Source organism: Strix aluco, chromosome 8 (assembly GCF_031877795.1).
Source record: "Strix aluco isolate bStrAlu1 chromosome 8, bStrAlu1.hap1, whole genome shotgun sequence".
NCBI lineage: Eukaryota > Metazoa > Chordata > Aves > Strigiformes > Strigidae > Strix > Strix aluco.
The window spans coordinates 20,077,628-20,099,868 of NC_133938.1; the positions used below are offsets into that span (position 1 = coordinate 20,077,628).

Genomic DNA, 22,241 nt, shown 5'->3' on the forward strand with positions numbered 1-22,241 from the left:
AGTATCGGCAACGCCTGGTGTCCGCACGATGGGTGTGCTCCCCATGACCCCGTGCTGCGCATACAGGGCTATGGAGGACGGCACGAATGGGTCCCGAGGGCACCGACAGTCACATCAGCATTTTCCCCATGATGTATTTTAGGCAGCGGGGCTACCTAAACGGAAGGCAGAGGGACCAAAACGTTGTTGGAAGGTGAGATGCTACACCTAGCAGCAATGTTTCCTCCCCCAACACATAAGCCGTTCTCAGCCACGTACGTTCAGCAGAACCTGGGGACCCGTGAGTCCCCCGCGGTTCCCGTGCACCGGCCGCGGCAGCTGGCAGAGGGCCGGCGGGCTGCCAGCCCCTCACTGCCAGCGGCGGGACCGGGCCGGCCGCGGGCTCCCGACCCGCCGTGCCGTGGCCGGTCGCTTCCGAGCGCTGCTACCGCGGCTGCGTCCCGAGCCGCGCTGACGGCCGGTGTACGGGCGCTCCCGTATGACTCCTTCAGTTTGGCGACCGGCCGTGCTGCGCGGCCGTGCGCCCGGCGGCTGCCGCGGAGCCCCGTGCCTGGGCGGCCCGGGGGGGGGCGCGGCGGTGGGGGCAGGGGGAGCTGCTGCGGAGAGGGGGGCGGCGGCCGCCAGCGCGGGGCGGGCGGGCGGGAGGGGCCGGGGGAAGCCGCCTTCCCCTCGGAGGCGGCGAGCGGAGCCCGGCGGCAGGTGGCGGCGGCGGCTCGGCCCCTTTAAGGCTACGCCGGCCGTAACCCGATCCCCGCCGCCGCAGCCGGAGACCCCGCCGCCACCGGCGGAGCATCCTGCGCCTGGGAAGGGCCGTCCCGTCCCCGCCGCCGCGGGGAGGCATGGCGGAGGCGGCAGCGCGGCCCCGGTAGTGCCGCTCCCAGGTGCGACTGGCGGGGAGCGGGGCGGGAGGGAAGGAGAGAGCGAGGGGGCCGCGGGTGCGGCGGGCGGCTGAGGGGCCGGGGCTGGCGGGGCGGGGGCGGTGCAGCCCCTTCCCCCCGCCCCGCGGGGCCGCGCGGAGCGGCCGCCTCCCTCCTTCCCGCCTCCCTCAGCGAGGGGCCGCCCCCCGCGCGGGGCCGCGGGCCGCAGCCGGCGGCGCTGGCCGCTCTGACAGCGCAAAGTGGAGCGGCTGCCCCTCTCGTCCCCCCGCCCCGGGTGTGCGCGGCGCCCGCCCGCCTGCCTGCTCGCCTGCCTGCTCGCCTGCCTGCTCGCCTGCCTGCTCGCCTGCCTGCCTGCCGCCCTGCCTGCCTGCCTGCCTGCCAGCCAGCCGTGCGGGGCTACCCCCGCGGGCGCGCCCCTCGGCTGCCGGGGAAGCGAGGTAATGCCCGGCTCGGGGGAGCGCCCGGCGGCTTCTCGTTAGCGCCGCGCTGCTCGGGAATCAGCCCGTGAGGGTCCGTCCGCGCCCCTGCGGCTCGGTTCCCCCTCGAGGCTGGGGGCGGCTTCCCCTCCCTGTTGCTCTCCGGCTGCAAACTTCGTGAAGGGTCTGAGGAAATCGATGTAGGTAAATGGTACCGCAGCTCAGCCTGTTTACCCCGCCTTTGTAACAGGCGCGCCTAATCTGCTAGTCTGGTGTTTTAAGAGCAGAAAGCAAAGTGGAGTTTGCTGTGTGAATAGCCTTACATAGAAAAGGGGATGGTTTAAACTGTGAGTAGCTTGAATTTTGTTGTGTTTCTTCTTAACGCTGCTTCCTTACCTAGGTAAGATACCAAACGCAGTACATCCAATCTAGCTGGAGCAATAGAAACTACCATTCAGAACCAACAGCACGGCAAAACTCAAGCACTGCAGATGTTTTATTACTAGGCTTATTATAAAATGTGCAAACAGTCAGTAGTCCCATGCTGCTCTCTGCAAATTAGTGTGGCAAGTTTTACAACTATTGAATTTGGCTTTCAGTTTTTAACAGATCAGGAGAGTGTAGGGCTGAATGGAACGTCCTGGTATCACTAGCAGCTTTAGGGTGTAATCTTGTTTGGAAATTGATCCAACTCATCTTGAAATCCAGCCTTGAAGAAAGTGAGGGCTGTGGGCCTTATACGCTCCTCTGCACCTCCTTACTATGCCTTGTGGTAATACAGTTGCGTTTCTTATGATGTGAAAAATTGATGTGGAAACAGTGAAATGCTAAATGCCATTGATGGTACAATGCTTGGTAACTCTTTTGCTCCTTTATCCTCTTCCAGTAAGTGCCCACTTGTTTCTAAAAGAAGTTCACAATGGTTTCATATTGGGGGTTGATGAATGTTGAGTTTTAATATTGTTGGGCTGTTCCTTCTAAATTTCAAGTAGAAGCAGGATTGCAGGAAAAATGCATCATGTTAATAGCAGATGAAAGGAGCGTATTTTCAGCTCTTACTGAGTATGATTGAAAAGCTGTGTTATTAGCTTTTTCAAAATTACTGGGGCCAATAGAGCAATTTGATACTGTGCTAGACATGTGTAAGCAATACCTTGCTGAAAATGGTTAGTTTCAAGTATTTGCTGATATTTATTTATCTAAAGACTGCCTCGAAAAGCTGCAAGAGTGGAGTTCTGATCATTTGTAATTACGAACTGAATGGTTAAGACAGTAATTTTGGGTAAGCCAGAAGACCACTGCTAAAAAAACTAATGGTGAAGAACCAACCTGGATGTAGTACTTTTTCTTCCTGAATTACAAAGTAGTTACACTAAACCTCCCTCCCCACCCAGCCTTCCCCTAGCTTAAAAACTGTATCAGCTGACTGAATGGTAATCAATGACTATGCAGTTTGGGTGGTAAAGTGTCTGCTCATATATAATCCATGAAGTTCTGTATCTTGATCAGACTTTACTGGACAGCTGTAAGAAGATACTGGGACAGAAAACACAGTGTAGTTGAAGCCACCTTTGACTTACTAACTTTGTTCATTGTCCTCAGGGCAAAGAAATAGTATGTAATCAGAAACTTCTTGCGTTTCTTTTAAGTAACTTTGGTTCAGCAACATGAATGATTTTTCTTTTAAATAAAAAGAAAATCTGGTAAACAACAGTTCATTTTAATGTTAAACAAGTTATAGTTGAAAACAACTTGGAGATATGGGAAAACATTTATAGCTGAGCTGTTCTTCCAGCTCACATGAAACACTGTATTTATACCTGGTCCTTGAATTGAATTAAAATACAGCACTCTTAATTTGCTTAAGTAAAGCATGAAATTATTCCTGGACTTGGTACTTAATGTACTTAAACAGCATCTTGATACGCATATGTGAAATCACCTTCTGAAATCAGTCTTGCAAAACATTTATGGGTATCTGTGAGACCAACCATAGAGGTTGGATGACTAGTTTCTTCTCTGCTACCATCATACCCTTCTCCTTCGTGAGCATCATGGTTCTGTACTTGCTAAAACTTCTGAGAGATACAGATACATGATGCTTCTGAAAGTCAGATTGTGCACTTTCCACACAAGTACTTTTTCTTAAAACAAATTCCCTGTACAGGTTCCTTAGAAGAAAGATTAGCTCTTCTAATGCATATCTTGCAAAGAATGGTTGGGAAGTTTTTTGTTTAATTCCATAATCTCCTATACTAAAATGAACACCTGTCACAAACTGAAACATTACTTATCTAATAAAATCTTCTGGTACTAAGGAAACAAAATAAAATATGGGTTTCTTTTGTCCAAGAGATTATGTCAATGTCTTTGAAACTTGGAGGTACTAGTATAGTCATTGCAGATGAATAAAATTAGTAGCATCATGAGAACTGCTATATTTTAGTCAAAAGGATGAAGTAGGTGTGATTGATGTTCACTGGTTTTGCTATTTTTCTGAAGAGAATTGTCTTCAATGTGCATTTTGGCTTCCTTCACTTTAGGAATTAAACCAACTGATTTTTTTTTTTTCCTTATGTGGTCCAAGAGAGGACTTGCTTACTACAAATGAGATAATGTAATAATGAAGTTTTTACCCCAGGAATAGAATCTGGAATGGACACCGTACAGTGCTTATCAGTGGGTTTAAACTGGAAGATATAAAATCAAATTGTTTTATTCCTTCAAATGGAAAAGTTTTAGAAAATCAAGCTTAACACCCATTGTCTCTAGTACTTTAAACTGTGTAAAAAGTGCATGAAATTTGATTTCTACTTTGTATCTTCTTGGTTGGTGGAGGCAAATTGAGAAGTATGTGGAGGACAATGTAAAAAGTACTTGAGACAGTACTGAATATTTGGGATAATATTTGAGATTGGTAGTTTTAATAGACTAACATTAAAAAGTATGCAAGACTAGTATGCTGCTGAACTAGGAGAGGTCATCAGATAAACAACTGGAATGATCCTGAGTTTTTGCAGTGCACTGCAGTGTGTGTATGTTAAAATTTTAGTTTGGAGTAAAAGTGCACTTAGGAACTGAATCTTCTGATCACCTCCACTTAACTGCACTTTGGTTTGTGTTGCATAGCTGTCCCAGAGCGTGCAAGCTGGATTCCTTTTGGTTAAACTGAGTAGGATGATAGGCCTGAAGAGCTCATCAAATACGATCTAACAACTGTGGAGTCCCTAGGACATGATTAAAACTGGTCTGAAGTAAACACTTTAAATCCATATGATATGGATGCAGGTTTCACTCAACAAATCTGCTCTTACTTGTCCTGCATTCTGCTTATATAGCTGTAGCTTTTACTGTGGGTACTAGTCAGAAAGTTTTCAGATGATTCACTTTCTTGTATACTCTTCAAATCTGGGGAAAAAAGAAAGAAAAGAAAGAGGAGGAGGGGAAAAAAGTTTGAGATCATTGAACCCTCTGCTTTTAAATTTTTGAAGACAAAAGTATTTTTTTCCTGATCTATATGTAATACACCTCTTGTTAGAGTTCTAAGTTTAGATGCAAACTGTGTTTCAGTATACTCATCATTTATACCACCAAGTGAGAATGTTGTACTTAATTTTTAAAAAAGTTATTATTTTAACTGGTGGACTTTTCTTTCTATCTTTTTCCCCTGAAATTCAAATTTCTTTCCAAATTTCTTCCCATCTGCAATGCAGATAAAACTTCAAAAATCTAAGTCATGTTCCCTCATTTTGTAATGCACGTGAACTAAAGGTGGACATAAGTGTATTATGTAATTGTATCAGTTTTTGCTGACCATTAGGTTGCTGTAGTAACATCAAATTATGCTAGCCTCTAAGTCTTCTTTTATTTTTAGATATTTTCTTCAGTAAAACTAAAATAAGTGACAGTAGTTACTTAAATGGCTATTAAAGTCATTATTTAAATATTTTATTTGAAGCCATTTGGATTTTTTTCCCTTTTCTATTCAACTTAATACTAATTGACTTTTAATGAGCTTGTAACCTTTTCCAGTCTTGGAATATAAAACACTTCATGACACCATCAAACTGGAGATGTATGTCAGAAGTTTGTGGCTTCTGGAAAAATACCATTCTGTCTTGCAAAATACTGGCAACTCAGGAGAAATGACTGAAGCATTGACATCTATGTTTGGAATTGTTTAGCTATTTATTTAGACTTCATGAAATAGCTGAACATCCAGCATCTGAAAAGTGCATTAGCTCTGATGATAGAAAGCTTTTCAGTGTGCTCTGAAATTGTGTGAAGTTTTAGACTTTTATGTGAAAAAGAAAAAAGCTCAAATACGATAGTGTATGCACTCTCACAAAGAGGAGCCCTCAACTGTGAGCAAAGTGCAAATTGAGAACTCCTGTCTCTGTAAAGTATACAAACATAAAGCTGCAGTGAGGCTATTACTTCCTGTGGCTGACCTGAAAATCTCTCTACTATGCTTATCTGATTTCATTGTTGCTTTTTAAAACCCCGTCGGCAGCACTCAAACTGGTAAGAATGAGATGGGTTTTAACTTTGGAGCTTCTTGGGACAGGAGTGGATGCTTCTGAGCTGGCAGTTGTACTGATCAGTGATCCTCCCCACCCCTTCTGTGTAGATAAAATACATGTGACTTTAGGCAACGAAAATGTATCCTATGCGAATGTTAAAAAACCCCAAAACTAAAATGCAACTTTTACATATAAAAGTTTGGGGATACTTTTATACTATTAAGGCTTAAGTAGAAATATTGAACAGGATGAAACCTTTAGTGAATAATATCTCTGTTGGTAAGTGAGCTGTCAAAAACACTTTCTGTGGCTGATTAAAATAGTTAAATGGACAGCGGACTAAAATTACCTTCTGCTTCTCTTCACAGGCTGAAGAACAATGGCTTCCTTCAGCAACCTGACTATTTGCATTGCTGCTGCCAGTTTTACTGTATTTCAGCTCCTGTTCCATGTTTTAAGTTCTTGGGTGTCAACACGAATAACACCTGGTTTTAACAATCTCAGCCAAAAAAGGAAGATCGAATGGAATTCAAGGTAGAGTGTTCGAAACAAACTACAGCTAATGACCTACCTGAAATTGTCAACATCAGAACCACCTCTGTGTGTGTATATAAAACTGCAGAAAACTTTGTTAGTTAAACATCTGTAAAGATTAGAGGGATGGCTCTAGGCTTTTGTCAGATTCTGAATGTAAAATGCCTAGGCCCCTTCTTGAACACACAGCATTACAAACACTTGTGCGTTAAACATTTTTTTGGTCAGTGATGCCCAAGTGAAAGTCAGTAAAAAAAGAAAACAGTGACTGATGAGAGGTAATAAACTGAAGTGGATTAATTTTAAATGGCTTCTTTGTGACGCCTCTAGTAAAGAGGTACAAAAATTTCTTCCCCCCAAACAACATTGAAATCAAAACTATTGCAGTTTATTCCATGATCTAAATGCTAGTGTGTCTCTGGTCATGCTCTTGGGTGCAAAGCAAACTGCTCTGTGTTCTCCCAGTGCTACTGCACTACAGCCTGTTTTATATAAGTTATGCTTTTCCAAGAAATTTGATGAATCTTTGGTGTAGTATTGGAGTGAGGCAGGGTTAGACAGGTATAGCTGTGTGTTGGTGGGGAAGGAGACTGCTAGAGGAGGAGGGGGAAACTATGACAGATGCAGGATACACATTCAATAAGGACTTGTGGAAACAGTCTAAAAACCTTCCTCGCTCCCTTTGTGTTTCTGCAGTTCTGTCACTGGGATGGATCCACCTGCATTACTCTTGTCTCCTCAGACAGAGCGCTGTTAGAAACTTATTCAACCCTGTGAATCTTTCCTGGGCGCTTTCCTCTCTTTTAAGCCATAAAGGAAGTATAGAGTAGTAATTGCAAATGTGATGATCACAGAGGCTTTATTTGCAATATACTACTTTGAAAGGGTGTATATAGTACACAAGCTTCTCCAGTTGAAATTAATTGATACAGTGTGACTTTATGCTTGAATAGCCTATTGCAACTTTAAAATATTCTTCAGGTCTTTCTCAAATTTGAAGCTCAAAGAAGTGTACAGTATGGCTGTCACTACATTCAAAATGCAGTAGTCGTATCACTGTTCCTCCTCAGTGATGTTTAAAGGCAGTATCAGGTGGATACTTTTAAAGTTGTTTTGGTTGTTCTAGGCAGCATTAGCAACTCAAATAGTCTTGCCCTTCCATTTGGCAAATGTCCACCTACAGTGTTCTTGGAGGCACCATCTTAATTTCAGTTATATCTTGGAATAATTACCTATCTGCCAAAACAGCTTTGTAGGATGCCAGTTCATGATATCAGTGTAGCTTAGGTTTATCTCTGTTAGAGTTGATAATAGAGGCAGACAGGGAAACTAAACTGTTATGTTGGAACTGAACTTTTGTCTCTAAGCCACATCAAGTGACCCTTGAATTGCATAATAGGCTTTCTGAGAACTTGTCCCATGCCTGGTAGTGGTATGCTAAGTTGTAATGCTTTGCATAATAACATATGAATTGTTTCACACATCACAAGCATGCTGCAAATAAGCTGCTCTGTAATCTCTGGGCTACTCTGTAGCAAGGTGTTTAACTACTCAGCACCCCAGGCTGTATCCTTTTTTACTTCTTTCCACATTTTTACTTGGGTTGGTAGCAGGATGTAGATGTTGGCACACAGATGAGTCACGGTCCAGTGCTACATCCAGTTCTGGAGTTAGAAAGCATGAAACACAAAGCATGTTCATCAACTGCTTGTTGGTGTTATACCTGAGGAGGGCATGAAGTGAAAGAAAGGCTAACTGTGCTTGTGTTTCTACAAAGGATTGACTGTTAACTCTGCTAACCAAACACAGTGTTTTGTCAAACTGCCTCATCACTCCAGTGTTCCACCAAAATGAAGAGACACCCCAAGGAGTATCTTCCATGTTCTGAGAATGTAGATGGACATATGTGTACTCTGTAGACAGCTGTGCAGGTAGAGAAAGTACTATCTCCCACTAAAATGAGTTGGGTTAACTTAAACGATTTAAAAGTAGATGGTTGGGTTGTTATTTTGTCCTATATTGAACTGGTGTAGGGAGTGCTCACACAAATGGTTCTGTTGGCAATCCTGAAGGAAACTGGCACAGAGGATGGTTATGCATTTTTATCAGCTCAGCTTGGTCTAGAAGATGTATTGTAACAGTTTGGGGGTTTTGTAATCAAGCATTTGAGCTGCAGCTCTGGACTGTGTTTTCCATACTGTCCATTTGTTCATTCTGACCTTCCAAGAATTAAGAACCAACAAAGTAATTGCTTCTGGAATCTTAAATATGCAGATGCTCAATCTGAGTTAAAAACTATACTTCGACACAGATGTAGTGTAACTCTAATTTGTTGTGTGTAAATTCCTGTCACCTCTTCTATAATATGTTTGTACTGCTATTAAGCCGCTGTGACATTATATACATACTCAATAATGAACAAGAATGCAACTTGTCAGTGCAACTTTTTTGCTTGCAGTTTAATGAGGAGTTAAAGGATTCAAGCTTTGACATTAATTTCAAGGAATTGTACAGGGCTTGATAGCTTGACCTAGATTTCATATTAAAATGGAGTGTTGCACTATTTCCCTTCTTCTGCCCCCTCTTCTGTGGAGAAACTTCAAAGTTCAGGGTTAAGGAGGAAATCTGCTTATCTGCTTTTTTTTTCCTTTCCTTTTTTTCTTTATCCTGCTCCCCCCTCCCCCCCAAGTGCTGTGCTTGTGTATGACTTGTATTCTTAACAATAAGGTTTGGATAAACAGCTGCTCCCGAGACAAATTGCAACTGTAAACTAATGAACTATATTCTAGGACAAATTTTACTCTTTTCAGCGTTATCTTCTAAATTTCAAAAATCCCAGGTATTTCTCAACCACTAATATTATATGGCATGCTTTGTTTTAACAAGGAAGCAAAGTTCCTAGCTCTCTGTTAATTCTGTGTTGCAAGAGTAGACATTTTAATTAAACTATTATAATTAAAAAGCTGATAACTAAATTTTCTTTATTAAAAAAAAAAAAAGGCAGCCTGTACTATAATGGTTAGTAAATGTTCTCATCCAGCTTCTTACATTTGACTATTCATGTTATATTAATCTCCATTCATTTTTTTGAGCACTATTGAAAAAGCTGCTGAAAAAAGCATAGTGACACTCTTTAAACAAATTGTAAATAGAGATTTCTTTCATGAAAAGTTACAGTCCTCTAATGCCAATAGATGATAATATAACTACTGGAAACAGACTAGGGATTATAACCTACTCTTTCTTTGCAAAGTCTTCCACAGGAAGTAGGATGTTTTCTTCAGTTCTTGCGTGGTAGAGTTTAGACTACTGAGAGTGACTTACGCACATTTAAAACATTGATAACTTCCAAATATGTGTATTCAGTATGTACAAAGACTGATAACTAACAGTTCTATACATTTGTGTGCATATTGTTAATGCTATGAATGTGGTGCAAAGGTGTTTCTGATCACACGGTACTGAACTTGAGTTCTTATCTTTCAAATAGTGTCCATGATTCAGTAGAGCTATTTTGGTATGTAATTTTTTTTCTTCCCAGTCACACTTGAAAAGTGGGAAAGCAGACAGTAGCTACACAGTATTAGATGCAGTTTATAGTAGCGTTAAACCCATGGCTAGAGGAACAAGGTTACACATTTTGGACCCATGCCCATTGCATTGTTCTACCTTCCAAGAATACATCTGGACTCAAAAGGGCAGCAATGGCCCTGGCCTGTGTGCTGGCAGAAACCCTGCCAGGGCCTCTGTAAATAGGTAATTCTCTTTAAGTGCTTGTTAACATTCAGAGTTTATCTACAGTGTGCATGCAGCCTGTATACTTGAGACTGGTGTCTTCAGGAAAAAAAAAGTGTTTAGTAACCAAGTATGGACAAGGCAACTCTGATTACTGTGACTTTATATAGGACAAGAGGAGTATAAAATAAAGCTGTGAGCTGCTAGTTCATATGAACCTGTAGCTCTTACACCTCAGATACTCAGCTACAACCTTTTGTTATACAAGTTTTCTCGTTGAAAAACAGAATCTACTTCAAATGCACTAGAAATTCTGTCTGAAACTTTATTTGATAGGATTTTTCATTTAATGCCCCTCTTTCCAAAACCTGAATTTGGCAGATTTGTTATGAGTCATCTGTTAATTTGGTGCCTGTTAAAGGAGAAACCTGCTGCTGCAGGACTCGTAGGCCAGTCTGAATATGAAATGGATACAGATTTTCCAGCAAATGGTACAATAGAGTAAGTATTGGTTAGAGAACTGGATGTCATACTGTCTTTAAGGGTTCATTAATATATGGGATAGTTGGAGGAAAAGGCAGATGTCAGTTACTTTAAGATCCTACTTTATATTTAACGACTCCCTCCCTGCTCCAATTTAATAGATGCCTTTTTTTTTTTTGACTGTTTTTCCCACCTGTCAGTGTGTAAGTGGTTGGATCTAGCGTAAAGAGGAGATGATTGTCTTCCACAGAGGTATCTGGATGCAGCTGAGAATGTCTTTGGAAACATCCTAACTTAAGCACAGTATAGAAAGTTGTGAATGGCAGTACCTCCTTGTGACTGTGATCTCTTTTTCAGGACAGTGTCCACATTCCACGCCTTGGTCGTTGGTGGGTTTTGCCTATATATTTTGTTGTACGATGACGCTGTTAATGCTGACCGTCTCTGGTAAGGCATGTTACATATATGTTGTGTTTACACAATAAAATAACTTAATTGGGAAGGAAAAAACTAATCCTGCAGTGTATCAATTACTGAAATAACTGTTTTATTTCTCATTAAAATATGCAGTTGTGATGTGTCCATTTTTATATCTGTACTATTTGATAATTCCAAATTATTTTGTCACTATTAATGTCATAGTGCATTACATCTCTCTGAAGTGGAATAGATAAAATATAAGCAATTGATTTGAAATAGCATATTAAATTACTAAAGCATAGAACCAAGAGTATAACTGTAAGTTGGCATGACTGAAACTATGCTATTTAATATAATCATTTAAAAATGAAATTGAAATGCTGCTGCAGGTCTGGAGTGTGTGTGTATGGGAAAAAGCTGGAGAGGTCTATTATATGTTTAAAATATATATGTATAAATTGATAAATTAGGTTGTTTATATTTCTGCCTCTCATAAAGCTTCTATTAGTCTTTGTTTTAAAAAAAGTATGGAAGTTTCAAGTGTTTTCTTCACAAGCAAAAGGAATGCACTTCTAATATTTTCTCTAGTTAACAAAATATTCTATATTAAGCTTATCTTTTCTTGATTTCTAGTTACCTTGTTTTGTTTCACACTTACTTGAGGGAGGAGGAACAAGATAGCTTCATTTTAGTTGAGTTCGTTATAGATTGCTATTGGTGTTTTGACATTTTATTCATTATCCTCTGGAAATCTTCCCTATAGAAGGAGGAGGCCATATTTTTCCTGAAGACTGACTAACTAGTTTAAGTTTCATTTAATATTTCTGTCATAGACTGTTGTTTTTAACCTTGTCAAAGGACCACACTGTGAGTCAGTTTAAACTTACATAAATTTCACATCTGATGCTTGTTCTGCTCTTTTGATATTGTAAATTAATGACAATGCAGCGTGGACTAGACAGGATTGGGCGCTTGAAGCGGTCTGCCGCTGACTTGTTATGTGGCTTTAATAAATGTGACATTAATTCGTAACACTAATTCGTAACACAAATTTAGGCAACATTGGCCTCTTCTGCATGCAGTGATATATGATTAGATTTTTGGCTGTTTTGAATTTTTTTCATTGCATTCTGGTGTCTTTAGAGAGACCAATTACAGTCTGAATCTCTTATGAGATCTGTTAATCATGTTGAAAAGCAGCATGCTATTATAACTCTCAGTGTGCGTTGTGGTAAGTTTTATTAGATCGAAGCTTTTATCCTGGTTTGTCTGAGTAGACCTTGTTCGAAACAGTACAAAAGAAGTCATGAATGGCAGAAATAAAAGCCTCTTGGCAATGATAAATAAATTGAGTCTTCACATTTACTAAATTTTCCTGGTATAATTACAGGAAAGATTCAAATTAAGCAGAAATTGAGCTACCTATTGTTCTTAGTAAGTTTGAGAAATGTTATGTTAGATATTTTTGTATACTGCATTGAAAACTTAATCTTGCCTGTGGAGCCTAAGCATCCTAGATTACGTAAAAACATTAAATCTTGAAAGACAAAATCCATCTGCCTTTGGAGGAATTTTTTTCTGTATCTCTTCTATGGCTCCTAAATAGTTTCTTCTTTCAGATATGTTTACAATGATTCCTATCAGTGGTTTTATTTCCATTTGGTAGAGTAAGGGAAACTTTATATATATATTTAAAAATCTAGTGAAAGTATATCTAATCGGCATGTTTTAAAGCTTCAGGTTCATTTCATGGCAGCATTTCTGTAAATTGTTTCTTGGTTAAAATTATCTTAGTGGTTTTAGGAGTTTATCAATTAAAAGTGCACAGAACACATCCTAGATGTGGAAATCAGTACTTTTAGTAATTAAACTAATAATTTTAAAATGTGTGAACTATCAGTGTATTTAAAACAGTTGAAATTATTTGAATTCATGTTCATGCAAGTAATTAAGTGCAAAGGAAGATCAAACATAATATTGCCCATGGCTTTACAAGTACTTGTATGCAGTCTGCAAATGAAATACAACTTTGTGTTAGACTTTCTCCTGCCAGTGAAGCCAGAATCATAGGGTGGTTTCCTTAGAATTTGCAGATGTCCATCATCTTCTAAGGCTGACTTCTACATTACTCTTAAAAATGAGATGGCTAGCATTAGTCTATGCATTCCCCCATATGTCATATTGGTTCCCAGTACACAGTAATTAAAGCCTTCGCTGACCATGTAGAGCTTTAACCATCTTTTTTTCCAGTCTGTTTTATGGCTTAGCTGTACAATAAGTCTTAAGTTGCTTATCATTTTGACATTGATTCGTAGCTGAATCCACACAGTCTTGATTTTAATTGAATAAGACTGAAGAGGAAAAAAAAAAATTATATGGGAAATGCCAGATGGATTGTTGCAAGCCTGCTCAGTCTGGAAATCTAATGCCCTTTCGAAATGCACGCATAAGCTGTGGGACTTGGTCATTTACAGATATGAAGGATGCATAAGCCTTTCTGTAGAAGTCTCTTATTTACAATACAAGAAACATTTGTGAGTCTAGTTTCAGTAGTTTGTAAGTAAATGTCCAGGAATCCTTCACACAGCTTTCTCGTACAGTTCTAGCCCAGGTAGCCTTACAACATTACACAGATGCGCCGATTTTAGACTTGGGAAGGTTTCAATACAGACACTCTTTCCCTCTAGTTATTGTCACCATCTTTATGTAGTCATTGACTGTATGGCAGTATCCAATCAGTTCTTTTCTGTGGGATTTAAAGATACCTATATCTATAATGGAGAATCTCAAGTTCTGAGCCTCTACATAGGTCAGCCTAACTTTGGGGTTCACATGAAGCTTAAATGCATGGTGATGATGATGCCCATATGTCTTGAAAGTAATCAGGATTCCTGCTAAGGATTTGGGCTCAATGGAGAGAGGATGTGGTATTACTGTCAGGTAATGCCTGAAACTAGACACGATAGATCCTAACAAAGGATAATAAAGACTGGAGCATTGATAAGTTACGGGGAAGCATCAGTGTTGTGTATTTATACCTTTTTTGATGGTCTAGGACTTCTTATAACACTTTGCCTTTTTTCTATATGTAATACAGACTATAGATGATGTAGAAATTGTTTTTGAGGTGGTGAGAATAGCATGGTAGAAGATGTGGAGGTGGTAGAGATCAGATAAGGAGAGGGAGAGGATGTAAATAAGTAAGTTGTAGCTTCACTGAAGAGCAGGCTTTTTCATATGGCTGTCCACTTTAGAATCATTACACTTTTTGAAGTCTGATGTTTGATTAGTATTTTATATGACTCTGTATCTGCAAAGTATCTACAAAGAAGTTCGAGGGAAGTTGGTCCTGTGAACTTCTGTTTGTTACATCTGCCTGTGCATGTTCCTGTGTAATTCATTTGCCACACATACCTCCTTAGCAATCACAAAACAGATAGCTCTTCCCTTTTGCTTACTCAAGTCACTCCCTGTTTGTCACTCCTGTCTCTTCCTTGCATCAAAACTGGGCTGCAAACATCAGGGCTCGTAAGCTCATTGCACTTCCCATTCAAGGAGATAGATCAAGAAACCTAGAAGATTATAGACTAAACTCTAAGTTTTTCATTAATTGAGATTCATTTTGGATTCTAACGTGGACTCTTCTTGAAGGGATGTGACAGATGGGCAGTACAGCCAGGTATGTTGTTGAAGTGTTGGTTTAGAAATTCTAGAGGTTTGTTGCAAGATGACCATTCTCCTGGAAAGAACAAAGGGAACTGGATCATTCTCTGTCTCATCCAGTTAAGTCATGTTTACCAATATCAAGCAATCAATTTCATATACTCAGTTCTTTGCAATGAAGGTTCTTGAATACAGGCTTAATCTTGGTGATGATGTGCTGAAGTGTGTTGGGAGAACTTACAAGTTCGGTTATGATGTTGCTGCAGCTGCAGCTGGGAGCTCTAACAGGAGGGCTGTAGCTATTTAAAGAGTTCTGCTAAAATTGTTAGAACCCATCTGTCTATGCCCTGTGTCTAGCTGTGACTTTCAGAAGACCTACACCTAAAGAAGCACTCAGCCCACAACCAACCTAGCTCATGAAACCAGGTTTTGAAGCCATGGAAAAATGTTCCTGTCTCAAGTTGTAGTTAAGAGAGCCTCTATGGCCAGTTGTAGATGGAGTGAGCTCCAGGCTTTCCTGGTAATGTTTTTCCTCACCTAATGGCAGAATTCTGGTTTTGTGAGTCCTTCTATTTTCCTGTAAGCTACCCTCTCACTCAGAGAAACAGTTAGTTTTAGATGCTAAGAAAGCCTTAAAATTTAGTGATCGGATTGTAATAATACAGGAAATCACTTCCACTGTTTCATTCCAATGGATTAAAAAATAATAGCTAAGTAATAGCATTTTACTGCTTTCTAGCTGAGGTAGACTTTGTATTGGAGGTGGCTGTAAGCACAGTTATGTTCCTTTTTCCTCAGAAGGTTTACAACAAAGATTGCTTTCACAGCTTGTCTTGAGCAGTCCACATCTTACAAATCTGTAGACCTGTTACTAGCAGCTCAGTTCTTACTTACACAAAACATATCTTGGTTGGATGCACAACTTAGTTTAAAAAAAAGTTACAGTCTTTATGCCAAGGAAAAAAGACTTGCTTACCAAACTCCTCAAAGTAGGAATGCACAGAGGACAGTGGAGGAAAGAACAAATATTACTTGCTGTAATGTGGGTGCTTCCCTTTCTTGAGCTGTATTCACAAGTTTGGGTTTGTTGAGCATCCTAGAGGAACTGAAGTTGTGTGTGTGCTACAAAGAGCTTTTCCTGCTGAATGTTTGGCACCAAAAGGGAAGGGACAGAAGGTGTGAAACTACTCTGAAAAGCATTTCTCCTCAAAGGTTCCTTGGCTTCAAAAACCTGGCAAATAATTCCTTTCATGTCTCCTTCTACTCTGTTTATCCCTATAAGCATCCATCCTCTTATGAATATGAAAAGCACCAGCTGAGCAAGATATTTTTGTCATCCTTAACACAGCTTTAACACTGGCAGAAGAACAAAAATGGAGACACAGAGTGTCATTTAAAGTGCTAAGAGACACTGCCTGGGCTGTTCTCTTTTATCCTCTGATTCCGGAGAAGTCAGCTCAGGGTACTTGCTGTATTTCAGTTCTAGTCTCTAGCAAGGCTCTTGGGGCAGTCTTTACCTCAAGGCAGGGGGTAGTCCTGATTAGGGTAGTTAGTAGATGTCTTATATCTGCGTGGAAAAGGAATCCACTTTAATGACTAGGATCTTCCTTAACCAAATCTCGCTGAGAATAAGGTGACCGGATGGACATTGTGTTTGATATGTGTATGTCCTTTGCAAATTACCTTGTTATAAAGGCTGTAACTGTGTATTTTTGGTATGTTTACAGGGGTGACCCTTCAATTGTGAGACTGAATATTGCTATTACCACAGGCTACCTCATTTCTGGTAATTACGCAACGCATATATAACATGCAGCTGTATATTTATATTGAGTCACTATGCCTATATGTTTATACTGAGCCACTATGCTGGAGATGTGATATGTGTATACAATACTGTTTCTACTGTGGCTTTTAAATTGCTAGTGGAGTTGTGGGTTGTGGTGAAATCGTAGGATCTTGTCAGTGGATGTGAAAGATGGAATGATATCTCCCCAAGCACTGAGGAAATGCCACGGTGTGGCTTTATGGTGGTTTGATACACAACCACCAACTCCAGCTCAGTTTTGTCCTTCAGCCAGTTGAGAAGGTATTAAATCAGTGTCCTTCACTCCCTTCAGGGTGTCTATAACTTGTAGCTCTTTTATCATATGTTTCTTCCTGTGACCTCAGAATGCTGGCAGAAGAATTTTAGTAACCCTCAGTACAAGCTGAAGCAAATGATGCCATAGGATCCTGCCTGCCCCCTTTTAGTCTCACTTCAAGCCAAAATTTATTCATGTATAAAACATGGAAATGTTTAATTATTTTCTTGGTATGGCACTTACCCCTACATATGTTTTGTGTTCTTAATTACCTACTGTCAACTAAAATGGGAATTTTGCTACAGAATGCTTTGGAGCTTTCTTTTATGGTGTGTGTGGATAATACTGACTAATCAAAGCAGAAACTTGTTGTGACTTGAACTATTTTCAGGGAAGACTTCTCATGTTAGGATGGAGTCTCTGATCAGAGACGGGACCGTGGACTTGATTATCTCTCAGACTAGATTTTTCACCCCAGTGGAACTGATAATCTGGTGATCAGCATACTCAGTTAAACTGTGGGTTAGTTTAAGTCTCTGTTTTTCCTGTAAGAACTTCAGCTCCCATGTTTAAATTCATTGGCATCTGTTTTTGAATAATTATGCATTAGACTTTCATTATGAATTAATGAATGCCTTTGAACAGAGACCTGAACCTGGCCACTCATTCTCTCTCACTTCCTTATATAGTTAATGTTTAATTATTGATAGGAAGTGGAGCGGCTATGTCAGATGATATAGAGTCCTGCTTGAGGACAGCTAATACAGAAGAGATCAAGGTACTCACTGGAGATACAAGAGACACAAGGGTAAAGTCTTTGATTTGGAACCTTGGTCAGTAACAGTCCAGTCCAAAGTACTCATTTGGATGAAGTAGGGGCAGAAATTGCTTGTTCCAGTACAGAAGCTAAAATATTCTGAAATCTCAGACTGTCATGGGAGAAGAAAGAACTTTTCTGTCAAAGCTTTCCTTATAACATTAACTTAGGTCCACTATATCACTTTGCAGTCATTGGAAAATTCTGATTAAACAAACATGCTTCTAATTCCGAGTGCCCCTTGCAAAATACTTTTGGTAAATGCTTGCTAATAACTATTTGCTAATATAACTACTTTTTGATTCAGAGGTTCCCCGTAATAGAACCCTGCCTTTATTACATGTATTTGTATATTGGCTAGGCCCCCTGTAGGCCCACCCCCACCTTGCCATGAGATTTGGGATTCACTTTTTCCTTCCAAAATATTTCGCTAAAGCTACTGCTTTTGTACTTCCATTGATGTGGAAGGTAGTAATTTATGGCAACTGTTGGAAGAATACTGTGCTTAATGCTTTGACTAAAGTGTTTAGGATAAAGATGTTTTCTTCAGAGATAATTAATTCAGAGAGTTTCTATTGATGCCTTAAGTTGGCATTTATACCTCTAAAACTTAGAGAAACACTGTTTTGAGGTCAATGGTAGTGTAAATTGTTCTTTATTATTGTTTGTTTTCTCTTGTAGATTTGTTGCTTATTATTTACTACTGGAAGGCAATTGGTGACAAATTTTTTGTAATACATCACTTGGCAGCTCTGTATGCTTACTATTTTGTACTGGTGAGTGCTGTATTTTTCAGTAACGTAACAAGCAGATGAGATTAAAGACAATGCTTTTATAGATGTCATTTGCTTAGTGTTTAAAAAAATTCTTCATTGGTTGGTGTATTAGCTTTGTGAAAGGCCTATTTATATTTTCAATCATCATTACTTTCTAAATGGTTTTATCAGTCATTTGTGGTAAGTGCATGCCTTTTCAATGTAACAGTCCTTCAACAAAAATCTGTAACTTATTCAGCTGCTGAAATTAAAACTCTTCTCAGTTTTTGCTGTAGAGAGACTTTGACAGGGGAGCTTTTCACATGGGTTATAGAAAGGGTTTAAAATAAAACCACAAGTCTGAATATGTAGGTGGGAAGTTGGAATTAGTTTCAAGTGGTTATGTTCTGCTTGTGGTTGTATTTGCAAGGCCATATGTCAGTGATTTACTCTGGTGAATGTATGACAATCAGCTGGGTGTGTTTTTTCTAGGGTGTTTTTTTCTCATTCCTTTTTAAAAAAAAATTGTTTTGACACAAACTGATCCTCTGAGACTTCTTGTTTAATGTTACTTGGGTGGGAAAACAGTGGATGATTAATTGTATATATCTATAAATATCTGTGGCATATGTATATTGAAGGGAAAAGGGAAAGAGAGGGACACTGTTCTAGGATAAAGACTAACTTAGTTACTCTGCTGCTGCTGGAATTTCTCAAAGATGCCCATGTGACTTGGTAGAAATCCCATTGACCTCCAGAATAATGCTCCTGAATTTCTTCTGAAAAGCTCATTCAGTAAATAAAGAAATCTTATAAAATACAATTTACTTCATTTACCACATTTCTATCCCTGCCTACTGTGTGAATCCCAGGCTTACAATATTAAAAGTGTTTAGATGCCAGATTACTGTCAGATTTCCCATGTAATGGTTTAAAGGGGATGAAGTACACTGACAAGTAAATACTCTGTTTCAGGTTGAAGACAATTAGATCTACTAATATTATCATGGATGAAAGTGAATTAGAGCTGAATATTAGAGAAATGAAAATACCACTACCAAGTCTAATTCCCGATGCAGAGGATTCATTAGTTTTTCTGGAGTAAATAGTGTAGTGTTAGTGTGAACTTCTTTTAAAGCAGTTATTACTATTTGGATACAGCTCTGCCCTTGGACGTCTCTGTGTTACTCTCATTCTCTTATCTTCAGAGAAAGTTACGTATAAGTATCTTATTTCAAAAATTGCTCTTGAAGATAAGAGAGAATTTGATTAAGAACGCAGATTTTCTGTTTGTAGTGCAAACTGACATGAAATGCCTGAGGGAGTGGGTATTAGTACATTCGGTGGGGGAAAAAGGAATCGTGACACACACTCTGTAGGTTGTTCAGGAGACCTACTGGAATCTTTTTATCTCTACATCTGCAAACTGCTGCTTACCCAGCCATTGTGTAATGGGATACTATTTCCAGCACAACCAAACGATATGGCAGAGAATATGCTCTACTTCGTCACTTGGAGGAAAGTGCTCAGTTACAACATGTATCAGTGTAAATGTACCACACAGTTACCTGGATACTGGCACGGAGAAGATGTGCTCTTCTTCCAACCCACAGGGCATGGCAGGGACTGCAACAGAGCTAGTGGAAAGGGTTTCCCCTGCAGTGGGGAGGAGAGAAGAAAGGGCTTCGTGTGCCCTTTCTGCTGCCAAGTAAGAGCTGTGAATTCATCATCACTTTGGCAACTTATGTTCCTAAAATAATTCAGGGACATTTTTCTTTAGCTTACAGTGTTTCTGTTTGAGCTTGTTTAAATACTGAGAAATCCAAAATGTTTCTAATCCTCTTAGACAGTAATAGTATCATTATAATTATAACCTATGACTACTTCTGCCAGTCTAGCTAGCTTTCCATGGCCACTCTACTGTAAGTCTTTTAAAGATTTATTTAAAGTAAGAAACTACTGAAGGACAATTGCAGCTTTTGTAGTAAACCTCATTTTGAAATTGTAAGGAAGTTTGCCACAGCTGGCAAACTTGCTTACTATCAGTTTTAATAAAGAAGTTGGGATGTTGTATTATTCTGTGTGTACTTAAAGGTTTTAACAATGTAGATGTGAAATCTTGATTGATTTTTGTATGTCTGTTTTGTTTTGCTAACCAGAGTAAAGGTCTGTTGGCTTATTTTGGAAACTTCCGTCTGCTTGCAGAGTTCTCCACTCCTTTTGTCAACCAGCGGTAAGTGGTTAGGGAATTTTTGCATAGTTCTTTTAAATTTTAATCTCTATTATTATTTCTGTCACTTAAGAATGTTTTTTTTGTTGTTAAATGTCTGCTGAAAGGGAATTTATATGTATTGAAGTAAGGATTACTATGTAGAAACCTTTTTTGCTATGAAAACTTTTTGCTGCTATAGCTGCAACAGTGTAACTAATGTATTCACCCCGAGTTCCTTTTTAGAGTAGACCAGCCTTCATACGAAAGGCCAGATTTTTATGAAACTACTGAACAAAAAAGTTCACAAATATAATATTGTTTGCTAGCCTTTGTATGGTCGTTTAATTATTATTATAAAGCCATCATTTTCAATAGGGATTTTTGTTAGTATCATGGACCAGGAAAAGATAACGTTATCATCAGAATCCTAGAACAGAATTGCATTGCCCTGTATAATTTGAAGTTTATTTTGCAGTACTGCACATACATAGATCAATATTAATATATGCATATAAATAGATAGAATACTATAAATTTATATTCTATATTTACTTTCAAAAATAAGTGCTCAAAATAATTTCCAGAATTAAGTTAGAAAAATAGTAAAGCATCTAAATATGTCTGGAATGGTTAATCTTCACACTTGTGATCAGTGAAGAAAGTGGCAGAAGGCTCTTTTGCAGAGCTTAGTGAAAGTGGAAGCCTGCCATGGCTTCTGGTTATGGTGTTGCTACTAGAACTGCTGCTGTATCAGAAATTGTGACTGTAAGCTCTGAAATATTTAATGAGACTGTAGCATTCCTCAGATCTCTAAGAATAAAAAAGATTGTGCTGAGATCCCTTTCGAACATTAGCTTGGCAAATTCAACTTACAGGAGGGCAGGGTGGGATAATGGAGCTCTCCAGAGGTTGCAAGTGCAGTTGAATGGGACACTATAATTTAATGTAGCCTGTCTTCCATGTGCACAGAGAAACTGAGGAGTAAATAAACACTTCTTTACTTGTTATAGTAATACAAGGTAGAGGAAAGTAAGAAAATGAAAAAAGATGGTATTACAACCTAGGTTTCTATATTGAAATTCATGTCCTAGTGAATGGCCATTCTCTCAACTGACTTCTACCATGATAGGATTTCATTCTGGGTTAAGTGGTACCTATATCGATGCTTACCTTTCAGACTGTGGCATTAGGAAATATCATGATACATCTGGTTACTAAAAGTAATATATGTTATACTTTTAAAATGCCTATGGTGAGATCATGTGTCATTGAATACTGACATTTACTGTTTTCTCAGAAAAACAGAAATCACTGTAGGATATAATAAAGTCCCTTGCACTAAGGGATGTCATCTCAGTGCATGAATGGTTTTCTTTTTGGTTTTTTTTTTTTTTCATTAAATTTGAAGAGAACCAGACCCTTAAGATAGTAAGTAGTGGATAATGATAAGACTTACATTACGTTTCTTGTTTGCATTCTTAGTATTACCAAAAGAGCTATTATTAAAATATAAAATGGTATTTTAATCTCAGACCTGTCTGTGTATTTCCTGTCTGTGTTGTTAGGGATATCTAATTGGAGGTTGTCTCCATGCCAAGCATTTAGATCTTTTAATGTTACTGTCAGGATTTATGTAATTAATTATGAACTGTGGTGGGTAGAATTGCAATGATAACTGTGATTTACTGACTTTATTTTTTGGAATTTGCTGGGAGAGGGAT

General features: G+C 39.4%; 1 protein-coding gene across 2 annotated transcripts in view; it reads left to right on the forward strand.

Annotated features, from left to right (window-relative positions):
• Positions 1–811: 811 nt before the first annotated feature.
• TLCD4 (TLC domain containing 4) overlaps positions 812–22,241 on the forward strand; it is a 29,357-nt gene continuing 7,927 nt past the window's right edge. The window contains exons 1-6 of one of the 2 annotated variants that reach the window (XM_074832549.1): positions 812–881; positions 6,186–6,351; positions 10,927–11,016; positions 16,380–16,438; positions 18,235–18,329; positions 20,468–20,541. In XM_074832549.1, coding sequence (XP_074688650.1) covers positions 6,197–6,351; positions 10,927–11,016; positions 16,380–16,438; positions 18,235–18,329; positions 20,468–20,541 — 473 coding nt within the window. In that variant the 5' untranslated portion in view covers positions 812–881; positions 6,186–6,196. Of the gene's footprint in view, positions 882–1,063; positions 1,316–6,185; positions 6,352–10,926; positions 11,017–16,379; positions 16,439–18,234; positions 18,330–20,467; positions 20,542–22,241 lie in introns of those variants that run through there. The other variant, XM_074832548.1, reaches the window with a different exon arrangement.